This window comes from Nerophis lumbriciformis, linkage group LG33 (genome assembly GCF_033978685.3).
Source record: "Nerophis lumbriciformis linkage group LG33, RoL_Nlum_v2.1, whole genome shotgun sequence".
Lineage (NCBI taxonomy): Eukaryota > Metazoa > Chordata > Actinopteri > Syngnathiformes > Syngnathidae > Nerophis > Nerophis lumbriciformis.
The window spans coordinates 3,499,362-3,516,230 of record NC_084580.2 but is presented as its reverse complement, the minus strand read 5'-3'; the positions used below and the strand labels follow the sequence as shown (position 1 = coordinate 3,516,230).

The window sequence follows — 16,869 nt, the reverse complement described above, 5'->3', positions numbered from 1 at the left end:
CTCCAGACACGCAGTTCGGATGCAGTAGCCTGAGGCGTCGACCCCCGTCTGACAGGCAGGCCCAGAGCGTACCCCCAGAAATATACATACATACACATACACATACACACATACACGTATACATACCCACACATACACATATATACATATACATACACATATGTACACATACACATATATAAACATACATACATACACACACATATACATACATATACACAGTTCGTCAGCCCCGACAGCCATCACGCGCGCGCGCTGCCACCAGTCACAACATCAGCCACACCCCTGCACCAGACCCAGCAGCCACGGGCGCCCACACCACAAACAAACGGCAGCAGAAACAGCAGCCGCAATAACCCCAGACAGCCAGCACCAGCCAATCAAATTAAAGCGATCAAAGAAAAACTGCGACCAGCAACCACACGCCACCAGGGCCACGGAGACCAGCCGGCGCCAGCCCGCCGGTCAGCCCGAACGCCAACACGCAAACAAGAGACACCAACAACCCCCCCAACCAAAAGGCCCCCCACCCCAACCCAAACCCGCACAAACACACCACCGCCCAAACAACCGGGACACAGCATCCAGACCAGACACGGGGGCTGCGCCGCCACCACACCAAGTCACCAACAGAGACCCCACAGCGCAAGGTCGGGCCACACGGGCACGGACCCCATCCAACAGGAAGTGAGACCCGCGCGACGCCACACACAAATAAATAATAAGATTAAAAAAAAATGAAATAAAATAAAAATAAAAAAATAAAATAAAAAATAAAATTTAAAAAATAAAATAAAATAAAAATGAGTAATAATAAAAATAAAAATAATAAATACATTAAAAATAAAAAATATATATATAACAATAATAAATGAATAAAAGCCTGGCAGGCCACCAGACCGCAGTCCCCGCCGGCCGACGAGGCAATGAGGGGTGCGCCGAACCCCAAACCCCCCATGCATGTGTACAAGGCCCCCAGAGTGTCTACTGTGTAGTTAAAATTAGGAGGTCAGCCGTTACAGCCGACCTCCAGTCCCTATTGATGTGTGTACTGTAGCGTGAGTGAGATATGTATGCTTGTGGGAACTAATAATGCGATTAAAATTGGGGGACATCAAGGTCATGGTGGGTCCCAACCAAACCAAGCCCCCCAAATCCTAAGTGTCTAATATGCAGCTAAGATTGAGGGATGGACGAGCAGGGGACAAGAAAGGAGGACTGGAGCCCCATTGGAGGCATCCTCAACCCCCCGCCATGCCTCCCCGCAGGACAATCCCCAAAGTCCTATATATGTGTGACTGTGTGCGCTATAAGTAGGAGGAGTAGAGGGCCCGGACATCCCCCCAGTCCACGCGGCCGACAACCAGGAACTACGGCCAGGAGGCCGCCACCCCCCGCCACAGCCCGTGACCCACACCAGACCACTTTAACGTGACGCCACGCGAGCCCCTCCCCCCGCCAAACAAAGCCAGCCCCCGCCCGCCCCAACCCAACCCTGCAGAGCCCATACCGGCAACCAAACGCAGAGACACCGCACAGCCCCCACACCCAATGCAAACACCGCATCCCGGCCATCCACACAGCAACGTGCCCATACGAGTCCCGGCCATTTTATACATATAAATGCATGAAGCTGCGAAAATAACGAGTGAAGAAAGACATGTTACTTTTGGACTGTCATCATATACTTGTCTTAGAGAAAAATGCAATAATTTCTTTCATTTGACTGTATGCAGACAGACTTATGCTCTTAAACTAAAGAAATAACCGATAAAAACTATACAGTGTTTGTAATGTAGTGTAATCATAATATATTATATTAATAATGCAAGTGACCATTAAAAAGAATATACATTTTAATTTTGCATTACTGTAGAATTGTTTACCATTGTACTGTAATTGGAAGGTAAATAACTTTGTTATCCCAAATAAATAAACAAAAAATAAAATGGCCTCATTTATGTTAGCAAATACAGTGTTTTTTTCCCAGTTGGAAAAAACTAGGTCGGACGTTGTCTTTTTGTTTGTTGTTGTTGTTGTTGATCATGGCATTCTTGCTCATTTGTCCGTGTTGATGGACCATATTGCCGTCCGATTTTAAGATGAAATATCCCCACCGCAGGACATTTGGCATTTATTATCATATTTTTTTCCTCCTAATTTTTTGTTACTTTGCTGAACTTCTCACTTGCGATACGCGAGGCTCTCCGTCTGTGCTTCCTGTGTGTGCGGTCTCGTTGAGTCGCTCTCCGCTCACTCAGACAAAGATTGTGAATGACTGTAAAGAGGGCTCACTGCCTTCTGTTAATTCTACTGTTAAATAAACGTGCTCAGGTGCTGAAAGCGATGCACAGAGTGAGACCTCTTTCTCCCTGTGTGAAGCGAGAAAGAAATGCAAGGCACAACAATTCTGATTGGCAAACATGTCTGTCACTCAAATGCTGGTGACAGCAAAAAAAACACGCAGCGTCTTGCGGTTACATAATTACACCAATTAAAACCTCAATGTCGATTAATCGTGTAGCCCTGTTTACATTAGACATCAAATTTTTTTGTAATATTGACAAAAAATCAGAATCAGACATCCTTCTCTGCAGTGTGAACAAAGTCTTAGTCTGAACTGAATGAACTGATGAAGCCTACTTGGAGGCGAAACATCTTCTCAGACAAACTGAACAGTCCAGTTGCTAACGATTGAATCGATTGATGAAACGCCCCTGAAAATAAACAAACATTACTCAGATATGCACAAGTGAGATATAAACCCTCAATGTCTTGAGACAAAACATGAAGTATGGAGAGAAAGAGAAAAGCAAGTTTATAATTTAGCGTACTTATAGTGTACAAAACGTGTTGTTTATATTGACTATAGTTAAGTTGGCCTTTCTTTTGTGAGCTTGATTCTTTTGTGTAAGAGTAAAACAATATAGTGTACAGTAGTTTTCAGTTCTTGTGCCATTGGGACCCAGCTGATGTGAGTCTCACACACTTGCCCTTAACATAAAACCTTTAAACACTAGTGAGTGCTTTGCTCTACCAAAGGTCACTCCCACATATTTCTCCCACTCTGTTTTTATGCTTGGCAGTAAGACAGAATAGGGTGAACCCAGCAGGCTCCTGCATTATGACCTTCGGCTGAATACGTTCCTGGACAAATATAGCCTTGATTTCTCTGTGCACCTCCATCTACCTAATACAGTGATTGGGTGGATGGAGGTGATATTCAATCAATCAACTCCTACCTGCATTGTTTAAAGGCTGACAACTATGTATATGTTAATTTGTATATATACATATTAGGGCTGGGTAATATGGCAAAAAAAAGGATCACAATGTTTTTTTATATTATCCGATCTCGATTAATTACATTAATACATTAGGCTCTTTTCCACCATAAGTCCAGGGACTCTAAGTTGCTGGAACCATTAATTCAGTTTTGATCGCCTCCATCCGAGCCTCTTGCCAAGCGGCCACATCGTTGATATATGATCGTCATTCGACAAATTGTTGGTTTAGGCGAACAACTTGTTTGTGTAGGGCATCTTTAAGAGGGTCCATATTTATGTTGGGTCCGTTTTATTGGCCAGTTATGGGACTACGTCCGCGGTTACGTCAACATGGAAATCATCCATGTTAATTTTGGCAGCAGTTTTTAATTTTTCAGTCATATTCTTATGACGAAAATGTATTTAGGTTTGATTTTTTTAATTTAGTTTTAGTGTAGTTTTAGTCGACTAAAAATGACTGTACATTTCGTCGATTAAAATATAAAGTACAAAGGATAACGCATCTTTGAAGTTGTCTAAATACCACTTTTAGTAAGGTTTTTAAAATTACTGTACAATGTAATGGATCAACACTGCATAACTTAGCATATACAGATGCATGGTGCATCACATTATTTCAGAAACAATTCAGACTTGGAGACTAATTAAAGCCTCATTTTTTCCAGTGAATTTTTCAACGTGCATTCAAAGGAGTGTATTTTGAAAATTGTCGAGCAGATCGCCCGCCATTTTATTAAGAAAACGAGCTTGTTAGAGCTAGTTGGTATAACGTATTCACTTGGAGTGCAAAATGAAATTATGCGCAGTGCGTACACTTGTATTAAAATAATAGTATTTACATAACAGGAAATAATGAAAATGGAACACAAACATGTATTTGACGCACAAACATTACTATTAAGAATATAATGAGAACTGCTATATTTCAGTGTTACATTATTTACATACCCAAAGTTATATACATTAATTTTTTGGCAATTTAAAGTTCATAACCTAGAGAAATCATGTTTTTAATATAATGTTCAATAACATTGTAACTATTTTCTGTTCATCATTAAAATGTAATGTGTACATTTTATCATGTATAAGTCTACCATTTATGTAGTCAATTATGACAACAACAAAAAATCACTGACTCAATTGCCTTTATTTAACCAGGTAAAGACTCATTGAGATTAAAACCTCTTTTTCAAGAGCGACCTGACAAAGAGGGCGGCACAAACAAAGTTACAATAATAAAAACCATATGTGTTAATGCTTTGGAGCATTCATAAAATTACAAGACAATACAACAGAACAACAGCAGACATACCACAACAGGTCGAAAATAATTTAAAACGATTAGGTAATAATTCAATTTAAAAGCAAGTAGAGAAATGGTTTCTCGATCTTTTAAAATTGACTTAAACTCCCCCAAAGTGATCAATTCTGGTAGCCTCAGATCTTTCTGGATGTCATTCCATGACCAGGGAGCAGCATAACTGAATGATTTTTTACCAAGTTCTGTGTTGGCTCTAGGAACCAACATGTGGAGGACATCCTGTGAGCGTAGGCTGTAATGACTGGAGTCCTTACCAGAGGTGGGTTGAGTAGCCAGAAATTGTACTCAAGTAAGAGTACTGTTACTTTAGAGATTTATTACTCAAGTAAAAGTAAAGAGTAGTAACCCAAATATTTACTTGAGTAAAAGTAAAAAGTATGTTGTGAACAAACTACTCAAGTACTGAGTAACTGATGAGTAACCTGTTTGTTTAATGATGACGGCAACAAATAATGCACAAAAACATAAAAATAGCAATGAGCAAATTCATTCATCCATCCATCCATTTTCTACCGCTTATTCCCTTCGGGGTCGCGGGAGCCTATCTCAGCTACAATCGGGCGGAAGGCGGGGTACACCCTGGACAAGTAGCCACCTCATCGACACCAGCAGATGACATGGCACCCCAAACCATCACTGATGGTGGAAACTTTACACTAGACTTCAGGCAACGTGGATCCTGTGCCTCTCCTGTCTTCCTCCAGACTCTGGGACCTCAATTTCCAAAGGAAATGCAAAATTTGCATGGTTGAGTGATGGTTTGGGGTGCCATGTCATCTGCTGGTGTCGGTCCACTCTGTTTCCTGAGATCCAGGGTCAACGCAGCCGTCTACCAGCAAGTTTTAGAGCACTTCATGCTTCCTGCTGCTGACCTGCTCTATGGAGATGGAGATTTCAAGTTCCAACAGGACTTGGCGCCTGCACACAGCGCAAAATCTACCCGTGCCTGGTTTACGGACCATGGTATTTCTGTTCTAAATTGGCCCGCCAACTCCCCTGACCTTAGCCCCATAGAAAATCTGTGGGGTATTGTGAAAAGGAAGATGCAGAATGCCAGACCCAAAAACGCAGAAGAGTTGAAGGCCACTATCAGAGCAACCTGGGCTCTCATAACACCTGAGCAGTGCCAGAAACTCATCGACTCCATGCCACGCCGCATTAACGCAGTAATTGAGGCAAAAGGAGCTCCAACCAAGTATTGAGTATTGTACATGCTCATATTTTTCATTTTCATACTTTTCAGTTGGCCAACATTTCTAAAAATCCCTTTTATGTATTAGCCTTAAGTAATATTCTAATTTTGTGACACACGGAATTTTGGATTTTCATTTGTTGCCACTTCAAATCATCAAAATTAAATGAAATAAACATTTGAATGCATCAGTCTGTGTGCAATGAATAAATATAATGTACAAGTTACACCTTTTGAATGCAATTACTGAAATAAATCAAGTTTTTCAAAATATTCTAATTTACTGGCTTTTACCTGTATGTCTCACATGGCTGTCTTTCTTTGTGTGATAGCTTAAAAAATGGTTACAGTAGCCCCAGTGCACGTCTGCCGCTAGACGAATGTCACCGAGCAGCGACTAAGTTTGTGGTCAAAAGTTTGCATTTTTGGTCGGTGAATGTTCAATGTTGGCCCTGCGATGAGGTGGTGACTTGTCCAGGGTGTACCCCGCCTTCCGCCCGAATGCAGCTGAGATAGGCCCCAGCACCCCCTGCGACCCCAAAAGGGACAAGCGGTAGAAAATGGATGGATGGATGGATGAATGTTCAATTGTAATCAGAGAAAAGTTGCATGTTTTCCTCCCACCAGTTTTTGATTAGGCATTATATTATACAGGTGAAACTCATAAAATTAGAATATGGTGTAAAAGTCCATTCATGTCAGCAATTAACTTCAAACGTGAAACTAACCTGTGCTATTAACTTATTACACGCAAGCCTTTATTTGTTATAATTCTGATCATCATAGCTTACAGTTTTTGAAACCTTACATATTCTGAGATTTTTCAATTTGAAGTTTTCATAAACTGTTAGCCATAATCATTAAAATTATAACCAATAAAGGCTTGACATATGTCACTTTGCATGTAATAAGTTAATATCACATGTTACTAAATGTTACATTTTGTCTAATGTGCACATGATTAAATTCTACAAAAGAGTATTAATTTCTTATATTTATTTACAAAAAAGTCTTAAGACCTCCCTGTAGGCTTTATAAGGTCATGCTACCGCTAAACTAAACACAATTGATGCAAATCCACCCATTTTTCTCTTTTTTTTCTAAACAAGAATTGATAAGAGAAACGTTAAGAAACTGAATCGTGAAGTGGAATCGGAACAGGAAAAATCTTATCAAAATCATGCCTAGGCGCACTAGAACTGTGTCAAATAAAAAGTAGCAACCATGGTGACATCCCAAACTTCTCGTATACATTCTCTTTTCTCACCCTTTCGCTCCTCATCTGTTTCATCGTCATAAACTCCGGTATTTTCATGCACATTACTCATTTAATAAAAAATAAAAAATTATATTTTCGTAATCGTGAGAAGCAATAATCAAAATTGAAACTAAAATTCAATTAGTTGTCCAGCCCAACAGTGATGGGAGGATTGTGAAAAAGTGCTTGAATGCTGCTGCAGAGACTTACGTACTTGAAGGCCAAAAAAAAGATAAATTATGTGATAAAATCAAGTAAATCCCAATATCAGCTGTGTATTGTTGCAGCTTGATGCAAATATTCAGAGTGCTGCATGTGTAACCTTAGCCATGGATGAGTGCACACATTTAACAGACAATGCACAACTTAAGGTGTTAGTGTTTTTTTTTGGGGGGGGGGGGGGTTGGGGTTCATAAATATTTGTTTAAATCACAGAGAAGCACTGATAAAAGATGCACCTTTTATTACTGACATTTGGTCCTGTATTTGTTTCAGTCGCAATGTATTGCCAAGTTTATTGGGGTAACTCCAAATAAATAGTATTGAAACAATAGGAAGATGTTCAGTATTTCATTACATTTGATATTTGTATGGAGGCCTGCACACTCTTTAACCCGTTTTGATGTTGCATTTGTTATGTAAAGCGCAACGGCTTATGTATTTGTTAGAATGTTGGACACATTTTAATAGCGTAGGCCGGAACACATACTGTAAATTAATTAAATTGACTGGAAAACCTTACTGATCTCGCCACCTATTCTACGCCCCCTCTGCCCTTTACAATCAACAAGACCTTCCTCTCACCCATTCAACCCCCAGTGAATACGTTGTATGCATTTGCCTTTGTTTGCTCTCCAACACCTCTTCTTCTTGAAGTCTTCTTTTGACTCAGCTCATGGAGATATGTTCGCTTCCTGAATCAATATGTCAATATTAGGTATACACTACATCTTCAAACCCATCACCCCAATGGTCTTTGCTCAGCTACATTGCACTTACATATCATGTGGGATGTTTATTGTAATGAGCCATACCTATAGAATGCTCTCCTTAAGAAGTAAATCTAGAAAAAAATTTCACAGCCTTCATTTGCCAAAGTAGAGTTGCACATTTTGAAAATATAAAGAGATTAATCACATTGAAAGACCTATTAAAAATATTTTATAAAATGAAATTACACTATCATGACAACCTAATCTACACAAAAATCCTATATAGAACATGTGATGACAAGACAGCAGGGAAAATAATCTGACTAATGACAAGCAGCAGCCAAACAACTAACTAGGGCAGGGGTCGGCAACCCGCGGCTCCGGAGCCGCATGCGGCTCTTTGATCACTCTGATACGGCTCAGCTGCATACTTGCCGTCTCCCCCGATTTAACACAACATAAATACAACAGAACAAATACCCAGAATCCCATGCAGCCCTGACTCTTCCGGGCTACATTATACATCCCCCCTCTGTGCGTCGGCTGAGGTGGGCGAGGTTTGGTAGCGGGTTTGTATAATGTAGCCCGGAAGAGTTAGGGCTGCATGGGATTCTGGGTATTTGTCCTGTTGTGTTTATGTTGTGTTACGGTGCAGATGTTCTCCCGAAATGTGTTTGTCATTCTTGTTTGGTGTGGGTTCACAGTGTGGCACATTATTAGTAAGAGTGTTAAAGTTTTTTTATACCGCCACCGTCAGTGTAACCTGTGTGGTTGTTGACCAAGTATGCCTTGCTGTCACTTACGTGAGCAAGCAGAAGCCCCATACAACGTGTTGCTGGGCCGGCACGCTGGTTGTAGTGGGCGCTAAATGCTGTACCATCACGGCACGTTCGAGAGAATAGTTGCCCTGAAATTTGTAGTCTGCCGGAAAAATCGGGAGGGTTGACAAGTATGACACTGTCAAGCGCCATTCATATAAAACCCGCGGGCCGCACTAACATTCAATTTTCATATTAAAGAGTGGGCCGCGTGTCTGAGACCCTTGGTTAATACATAGCACAAAGCAAGAAAAAAACTTTGTATGCAGTGTTATTTCATTTAAAATTTCAAAAGATTTTTGTGGCTCCCATTGTTTTCTTTAATTTGTGAAACTGGTCAAAATGGCTCTTTGACTGGTAAAGGTTGCCGACCCCTGAACTAGGGGCAAGTCTTAATTGCAGAATGCCAGCAGCTGCTGCTCATGGTGCCTCCCAGTACCAGCCTACCTCTAGTCTGTAACCATGGAAGCTGGAAGTCAGCAGAGTGAAAACCAAAATAAGGGTACAAATACAACAGAATATGCCAGATGTAACGATAAAGTACAAACCCCGTTTCCATATGAGATGGGAAATTGTGTTAGATGTAAATATAAACGGAATACAATGATTTGCAAATCCTGTTCAACCCATATTCAATTGAATGCACTACAAAGACAAGATATTTGATGTTCAAACTCATAAACTTTATTTTTTTTTTGCAAATAATAATTAACTTAGAATTTCGTGGCTGCAACACGTGCCAAAGTAGTTGGGAAAGGGCATGTTCACCACTGTGTTACATGGCCTTTCCTTTTAACAACACTCAGTAAACGTTTGGGAACTGAGGAGACACATTTTTTAAGCTTCTCAGGTGGAATTCTTTCCCATTCTTGCTTGATGTACAGCTTAAGTTGTTCAACAGTCCGGGGTCTCCGTTATTTTAGGCTTCATAATGTGCCACACATTTTCAATGGGAGACAGGTCTGGACTACAGGCAGGCCAGTCTAGTACCCGCACTCTTTTACTATGAAGCCACGTTGATGCAACACGTGGCTTGGCATTGTCTTGCTGAAATAAGCAGGGGCGTCCATGGTAACATTGCTTGGATGGCAACATATGTTGCTCCAAAACCTGTATGTACCTTTCAGCATTAATGGTGCCTTCACAGATGTGTAAGTTACCCATGTCTTGGGCACTAATACTCCCCCATACCATCACAGATGCTGGCTTTTCAACTTTGCGCCTATAACAATCCGGATGGTTCTGGCGTTTCTGGGTGTTGTTGATAAACGGTTTTCGCCTTGCATAGGAGAGTTTTAACTTGCACTTACAGATGTAGCGACCAACTGTAGTTACTGACAGTGGGTTTCTGAAGTGTTCCTGAGCCCATGTGGTGATGTCCTTTACACACTGATGTTGCTTGTTGATGCAGTACAGCCTGAGGGATCGAAGGTCACGGGCTTAGCTGCTTACGTGCAGTGATTTCTCCAGATTTTCTGAACCCTTTGATGATATTACGGACCGTAGATGGTGAAATCCCTAAATTCCTTGCAATAGCTGGTTGAGAAAGGTTTTTCTTAAACTGTTCAACAATTTGCTCACGCATTTGTTGACAAAGTGGTGACCCTCGCCCCATCCTTGTTTGTGAATGACTGAGCATTTCATGGAATCTACTTTTATACCCAATCATGGCACCCACCTGTTCCCAATTTGCCTGTTCACCTGTGGGATGTTCCAAATAAGTGTTTGATGAGCATTCCTCAACTTTATCAGTATTTATTGCCACCTTTCCCAACTTCTTTGTCACGTGTTGCTGGCATCAAATTCTAAAGTTAATGAATATTTGAAAAAAAAAAAAGTTTATCAGTTTGAACATCAAATATGTTGTCTTTGTAGCATATTCAACTGAATATGGGTTGAAAATTATTTGCAAATCATTGTATTACGTTTATATTTACATCTAACACAATTCCCAATTCATATGGAAACAGGGTTTGTACATTAATGATAACCGCGGCAAAACACCCGACAGTAAGTATTACTGCTTCAAATCAAATTATCGAAAAATCATGATTGATAACTGCACATTGATAAACTCACAGACTGGCTGCCGCTAGCTCGCTAGCTTGAATGCTAAGATGATTACAAGAGACGTTAGTCTTTTCCCATTAAGAAACACCATCTACCAATCCAAACTTGGATAAACACATTGCAGTCTAAACAAGTAAGCTATTCAGTTGTGCATTTTGAACCTACAAGCTATGCTCTCGATCTTTACTCAAAACAATTTGAGACAAGGTGTTTTTACAGTGCTTTCAAGGACACATTCAACAATACTGTGATACTAATGATAACTAGGATGATTTTGGTCACATTAACCGTAATATAGAATTGTAATATCATTACCTCCCTAGTTTTGATATTGTGGCTGTGATAACCATGTAAGTCCATTTTGTGAATACTATGACTTTGTAGGCATTTATGTTTTTTTTCTGCTTGAAGTGATTAAACATGTGTAGCTAAGCAACCAATGATACATACATTTTGAGCTAATGGTAGACAATAAACGCATATTTCTGATGACCCAAGTCTGATTGATGCATGCTGGTCAAATGAGTTTCAAAATCATTTATTTAACTCTGAAAAATGCTTATGACATTATGAACATTGTAGAAACAAAAACTCAAGTTAAATAATAAAAGATTAAGGCAGGAGAGCTGAGACGATTCATCGACCAATTCAAAGTCATCAATGATGTAAATCATAGATTTACTTGGCCTGTGTTGAGAGGCGTCGAGGAAAGATGGCTGTGTTTGGAGTAAAAGACAAGCCTTTGAACAAGCCTTTGAAAAAAGGTCAAAGTCGTCCAGTGTCATAGTTAAAAACTCAATCAACACGGTGCTCTCTAAACTGTGCAAATTAAAAATAGCTTTTCATAACAGCAGCACAAAAATGCACAAACACCTAAAAAGGGTACATCAAGGGGCGAGGAAACGTCTTGCATGGCTGGATTACAAAGTTTAAAGGCCTACTGAAACCCACTACTACCAACCACGCAGTCTGATAGTTTATATATCAATGATGAAATCTTAACATTGCAACACATGCCAATACGGCCGGGTTAGCTTACTAAAGTGCAATTTTAAATTTCACGCGGAATATCCTGCTGAAAACGTCTCGGTATGATGACGCCTGCGCGTGATGTCACGGATTGTAGAGGACATTTTGGGACAGCATGGTGGCCAGCTATTAAGTCGTCTGTTTTCATCGCAACATTCCACAGTATTCTGGACATCTGTGTTGGTGAATCTTTTGCAATTTGTTCAATGAACAATGGAGACAGCAAAGAAGAAAGCTGTAGGTGGGAAGCGGTGTATTGCGGCATGTGTTGTGCCGGATAACGCACCCCCGCCGTAGAATGCACCCCCTGACTGTTGTGCCGGATAACACAGCCGGTGTTTCATTGTTTACATTCCCGAAAGATGACAGTCAAGCTTTACCATTGGCCTGTGGAGAACTGGGACAACAGAGACTCTTACCAGGAGGACTTTGAGTTGGAGACGCAGACGCGGTACCGTGAGTACGCATGCAGCTGCGGCTTCCAAACATTTGATCGCTTGCCCGTACGTGCGTGCCGCTATGTGCATGTCACGTACGTAACTTTGGGGACTTTGGGGAAATATATGTGCTGTATGAACTTTGGGGAGGTGAACGGTACTTTGGGCTATGGGATTGAGTGTGTTGTGCAGGTGTTTGAGTTGTATTGGCGGGTTATATGGACATGAGGGGGGAGGTGTTTGTTATGCGGTATTAATTTGTGGCATATTAAATATAAGCCTGGTTGTGTTGTGGCTAATAAAGTATATATATGTCTTGTGTTTATTTACTGTTTAGTCATTCCCAGCTGAATATCAGGTCCCATCCGCCTCTTACAGCATCTTCCCTATCTCCCACTGCCCTCTAGTCCTTCACTCTCACTTTCCTCATCCACAAATCTTTCATCCTCGTTCAAATTAATGGGGAAATCGTCGCTTTCTCGGTCCGAATCGCTCTCGCTGCTGGTGGCCATGATTGTAAACAATGTGCGGATGTGAGGAGCTCCACAACCTGTGACGTCACACGCATATCATCTGTTACTTCCGGTAGAGGCAAGGCTTTTTTATCAGCGACCAAATGTTGCGAACTTTATCGTCGATGACCTCTACTAAATCCTTTCAGCAAAAATATGGCAATATCGCGAAATGATCAAGTATGACACATAGAATGGACCTGCAATCCCTGTTTGAATAAGAAAATCGCATTTCAGTAGGTCTTTAATGGGCTGTATATGGCCCGTTGACCGTAGTTTGGCCATTTCTGGCAAACCATAATGGCTTTGTCAATCTGTAAATTTACGTTGATAAAGACATTTACTTTGCTAAAATGTTGTTTCACAATGTAGTCTGTATAGCCAAGTGGGGGTAGTCAGGGCCAGAAAGATGTCTTTCCTAAACACTATCATAAGCACTCGCCTACATTTGCAACTTAATTTAGAGTATTTGTTCCATGAAACTGCATTAATTGGTTCCCAACAGTCTATTATTCTATCTTTACTTTTTAGCATGTATTTTTGCTGCACTTTGTTCAAGTAGGTGTATGGTAGATGTTTTTGTCTAATCAAATTTCAGTTTATACATGTTGCCATGTCGGTGTATTCTTCTTAGGGCCTTCAGAATCAGCCCAATGTCACATAAACTATGCTCGCAATGGGGCTATGTAGCATTGTTTTTTTACAGTAAAAAACTGTCACTTCAGCTGTCAGACTTTTACTATAAAGTGATAAGTGTTTTTTACAGCCCCTTAACCCCGCCCCCCGCCTTTTTGTATATTATTGCTGATGATAAATGTATCATTGTGACGTGAGAGTGGTGATATTAAGAAGTGGATTAGACCGTTAAGTCCCCACTGAAGGCCCAGGTAAGAAATGCAAGGCCCTCCTCTAGTGTAGCCACAAAGTTACACAAACTAAGTTTAATGATTTTGCATCTGCTTTAACAAAAGACAGACAAGACTGTGTAATGGGAATTGATCATGGAGATTCATGAAAAGAGACTTAAGTGTTAATCAGGGTTAATCCTGAGGTCACATAACTGGCTCATATGCAATATAGACAATGGATTTCGTGTTGCAATATCTTATTCCTCCCTTTCCCACTGGTCTCCTATTACCACATTAATCCCAAAATGCTTAATCCTTGCAGCATTTGAGCACCACTCTCTGTATCCTTACTCTTTTGAATCTCCAAATGCTGTTTTGTCACACTTCAACAAAATCCCTTTTACTTTTTAGTACATTGATAAGGTCTGACTTTTTAAAAATTAAGTTGTATTTTATTCTTTACAGTTACATTGAAATTAGGTATGGGTACCAGATTTGGTACTTTAGTAGGTACCGATTGAAATCCGTCGATACTACTAGATACCAATACACGTAAAATCAATACCATATTTTATGTTGAAGAGGTTCATTTAGCCTACGTGTCCTGGGTCTTCCCCGTGGCCTCCTACCGGTCGGACGTGCCCTAAACACCTCCCTAGGGAGGCGTTCGGGTGGCATCCCGACCAGATGCCCGAACCACCTCATCTGGCTCCTCTCAATGTGAAGGAGCAACGACTTTACTCTGAGTTCCTCCCGGATGGCAGAGCTTCTCACCCTATCTCTAAGGGAGAGACCCGCCACCCGGCGGAGGAAACTCATTTCGGCCGCTTGTACCCGTGATCTTGTCCTTTCGGTCATAACCCAAAGCTCATGACCATAGGTGAGGATGGGAACGTAGATCGACCTGTAAATTGAGAGCTTTGCCTAACGGCTCAGCTCCTTCTTCACCACAAAGGATCGATACAGCATCCGCATTACTGAAGACGCCGCACCGATCCGCCTGTCAATCTCACAATCCACTCTTCCCTCACTCGTGAACAAGACTCCGAGGTACTTGAACTCCTCCACTTGGGGCAAGATCTCCTCCCCAACCCGGAGATGGCACTCCACCCTTTTCACACACCAATGACACACCAATGGTAAAACACACCAATGGTAGAAACCATTGGTGTGTTTTCTTGCATTTTTAAAGATTTTTCTATGTAGGAAATGTCTTCCAAAGCATCTTAAAAATGGCAATATCTCTTCAACCCCCCCTTGTACCCTGGTAGATATTTTTAAATTTCTATATTTTTTTAACCTCACTGGGATCCCTGAGTGTAAACACTTTATAGTGCTCAACAGAAGACAAGGATGGCACATTCGACTTCAAAGACTACCTACTGACTACGGCGGGGCTATTCAACTGCTATTCATGCCTGCCTCGCCTGTTCCTCAGTGCTCGAGGATTGATTATGTTGAGAACCGTTACATTACCGTTACATACATATGACTGCTTCCTCCTTGTTTAAGTATAATACAAACTCTTACCTGCTCATCAAACTCCTGTTTCCTGTATCTTGGGGTCACAACTACCGGAACCATGTGGGTTCATGACATTGTGTTTAAGTTTATGACTTGCCATTTCGCAAAGTAAGTTATGGCAGAACCTTGCATTAGTAGTTTAACCGCCTGAGAATCAGTGTGCTCCGCAATGGACATGGTATGTGTATAGTAACAGGGGTGTGCTTTCACATTTTCTAACTCTGGCATAAGAAATACCAAAAACAAATCCGGTTTTAAGGAATCTACATAATAACAATATTAGTAAAGGGAGAAGTCAGGCCCCCTGAAGCCCCCAATTTCTTGCTTGCTCTCAACAAAGGCGGATGCTTTCCCTCTCTTTCCCTTATCTTTCCCTGCTTTACCTCTTTGTCTCGTCTGATCTTGTCTTCTCTAAACTTTTTGGAGCCTCTCTCTGCACTGTTCTTCAAAGCTAAACATGTAATTGATCGACTGGTCTCAACGCAATTGACAAGGTTTCTCGACGAGAAGCTGAGGTTTGTCTGTCCTGGCGGAACGTTTGCTGCTGGTTACATGGTGGTGGCATGGGAGGAGTGGAGGGTCGTGTGCCGAGCTATTCTTTTCGTTGTGGACTTCAAAGTTATCTACCTATTCCGAACTATGATAACAGGGTATCTGATGATTGGATTTAGCGTTACCCTGCTGCATGAACAAATATGGAAGATGTGCAATTAATTTGAGTTTGATCACGGTGATCAGCTGTTCGCATATTTCTTCAATCAAACATGGTGAAAAATGTCTGCTACAAGTTACCGCAGTAGTACACAGTAGGAAAGCGATATTGCTTGGTATAATCCTGCACGGAACACTCCACCTTTAATAGAATAGAATAGAATAGATATTTATTGTCATTGTACATTATACAACAAAATTGCAAGCAAACCCATTTAGTGCAAATTCATAGATGAAACATATAAAACATAAGAACATTGGTACTGAGATAAAAATAAATAAATACAATACATAAAATACGAAGCACACAGCTCACATGCACAGTCATTCTTTTTTATGCCTTAATTGTGTTCAGCGACACTATTGCTCTCGGGTAGAAAGTGTTCTTGAACCTGTTTGTCCGGCATTTTATCGTCCTGTTCAAAAAGTTTGTGTCCGGGTTGAGATGGGTCCCTTATGATGTTGTTGGGCCTTTTTGAGGCACCTGGCACTGTACAGTTCATCTAAGGAGGGGAGAGAGCAGCCAGTGATCTTCATGGCAGTTTTTATGACCCTCTGAAGTGCATTTCTCTCTGCCGCTGTGCAGCTGGCATACAATACACACATGCAGTATGTCAACACACTCTCTATTGAGCAGCGATAGAAAGACACAAGCAGTTTTTGTTACAGGTGGTTCTTTCTGAGGACTCTCAGAAAGTAAAGTCTCTGCTGTGCCTTTTTGATGGTAATTGAGGTGTTTGCACTCCACGACAGATTCTCGATCTGGATGCCCAGGAACCTGAAGTTAGAGACCCTCTCCACATAGTCCTCGTTGATGTACAGTGGTTGGATACTTTCCATTTTTTTCCTCCGGAAGTCCATGATCAGCTCCTTCGTCTTGGTGGTGTTAAGGACCAGGTTATTTTCCCTGCACCACCCAGTCAGTCGCTT

General features: G+C 41.1%; 1 protein-coding gene across 2 annotated transcripts in view; it reads left to right on the top strand.

The window, feature by feature from the left end:
- Nucleotides 1–16,869, top strand: part of gpat2 (glycerol-3-phosphate acyltransferase 2, mitochondrial) — a 280,683-nt gene that overhangs the window by 109,098 nt on the left and 154,716 nt on the right. Inside the window, exon 3 of one of the 2 annotated variants that reach the window (XM_061928929.1) lies at nucleotides 4,806–4,867. The exons of the other annotated variant lie outside the window; for it this stretch is intronic. Coding sequence (XP_061784913.1) covers nucleotides 4,846–4,867 — 22 coding nt within the window. The 5' untranslated portion in view covers nucleotides 4,806–4,845. The remainder of the gene's footprint in view (nucleotides 1–4,805; nucleotides 4,868–16,869) is intronic. 2 annotated transcript variants of the gene reach the window in all.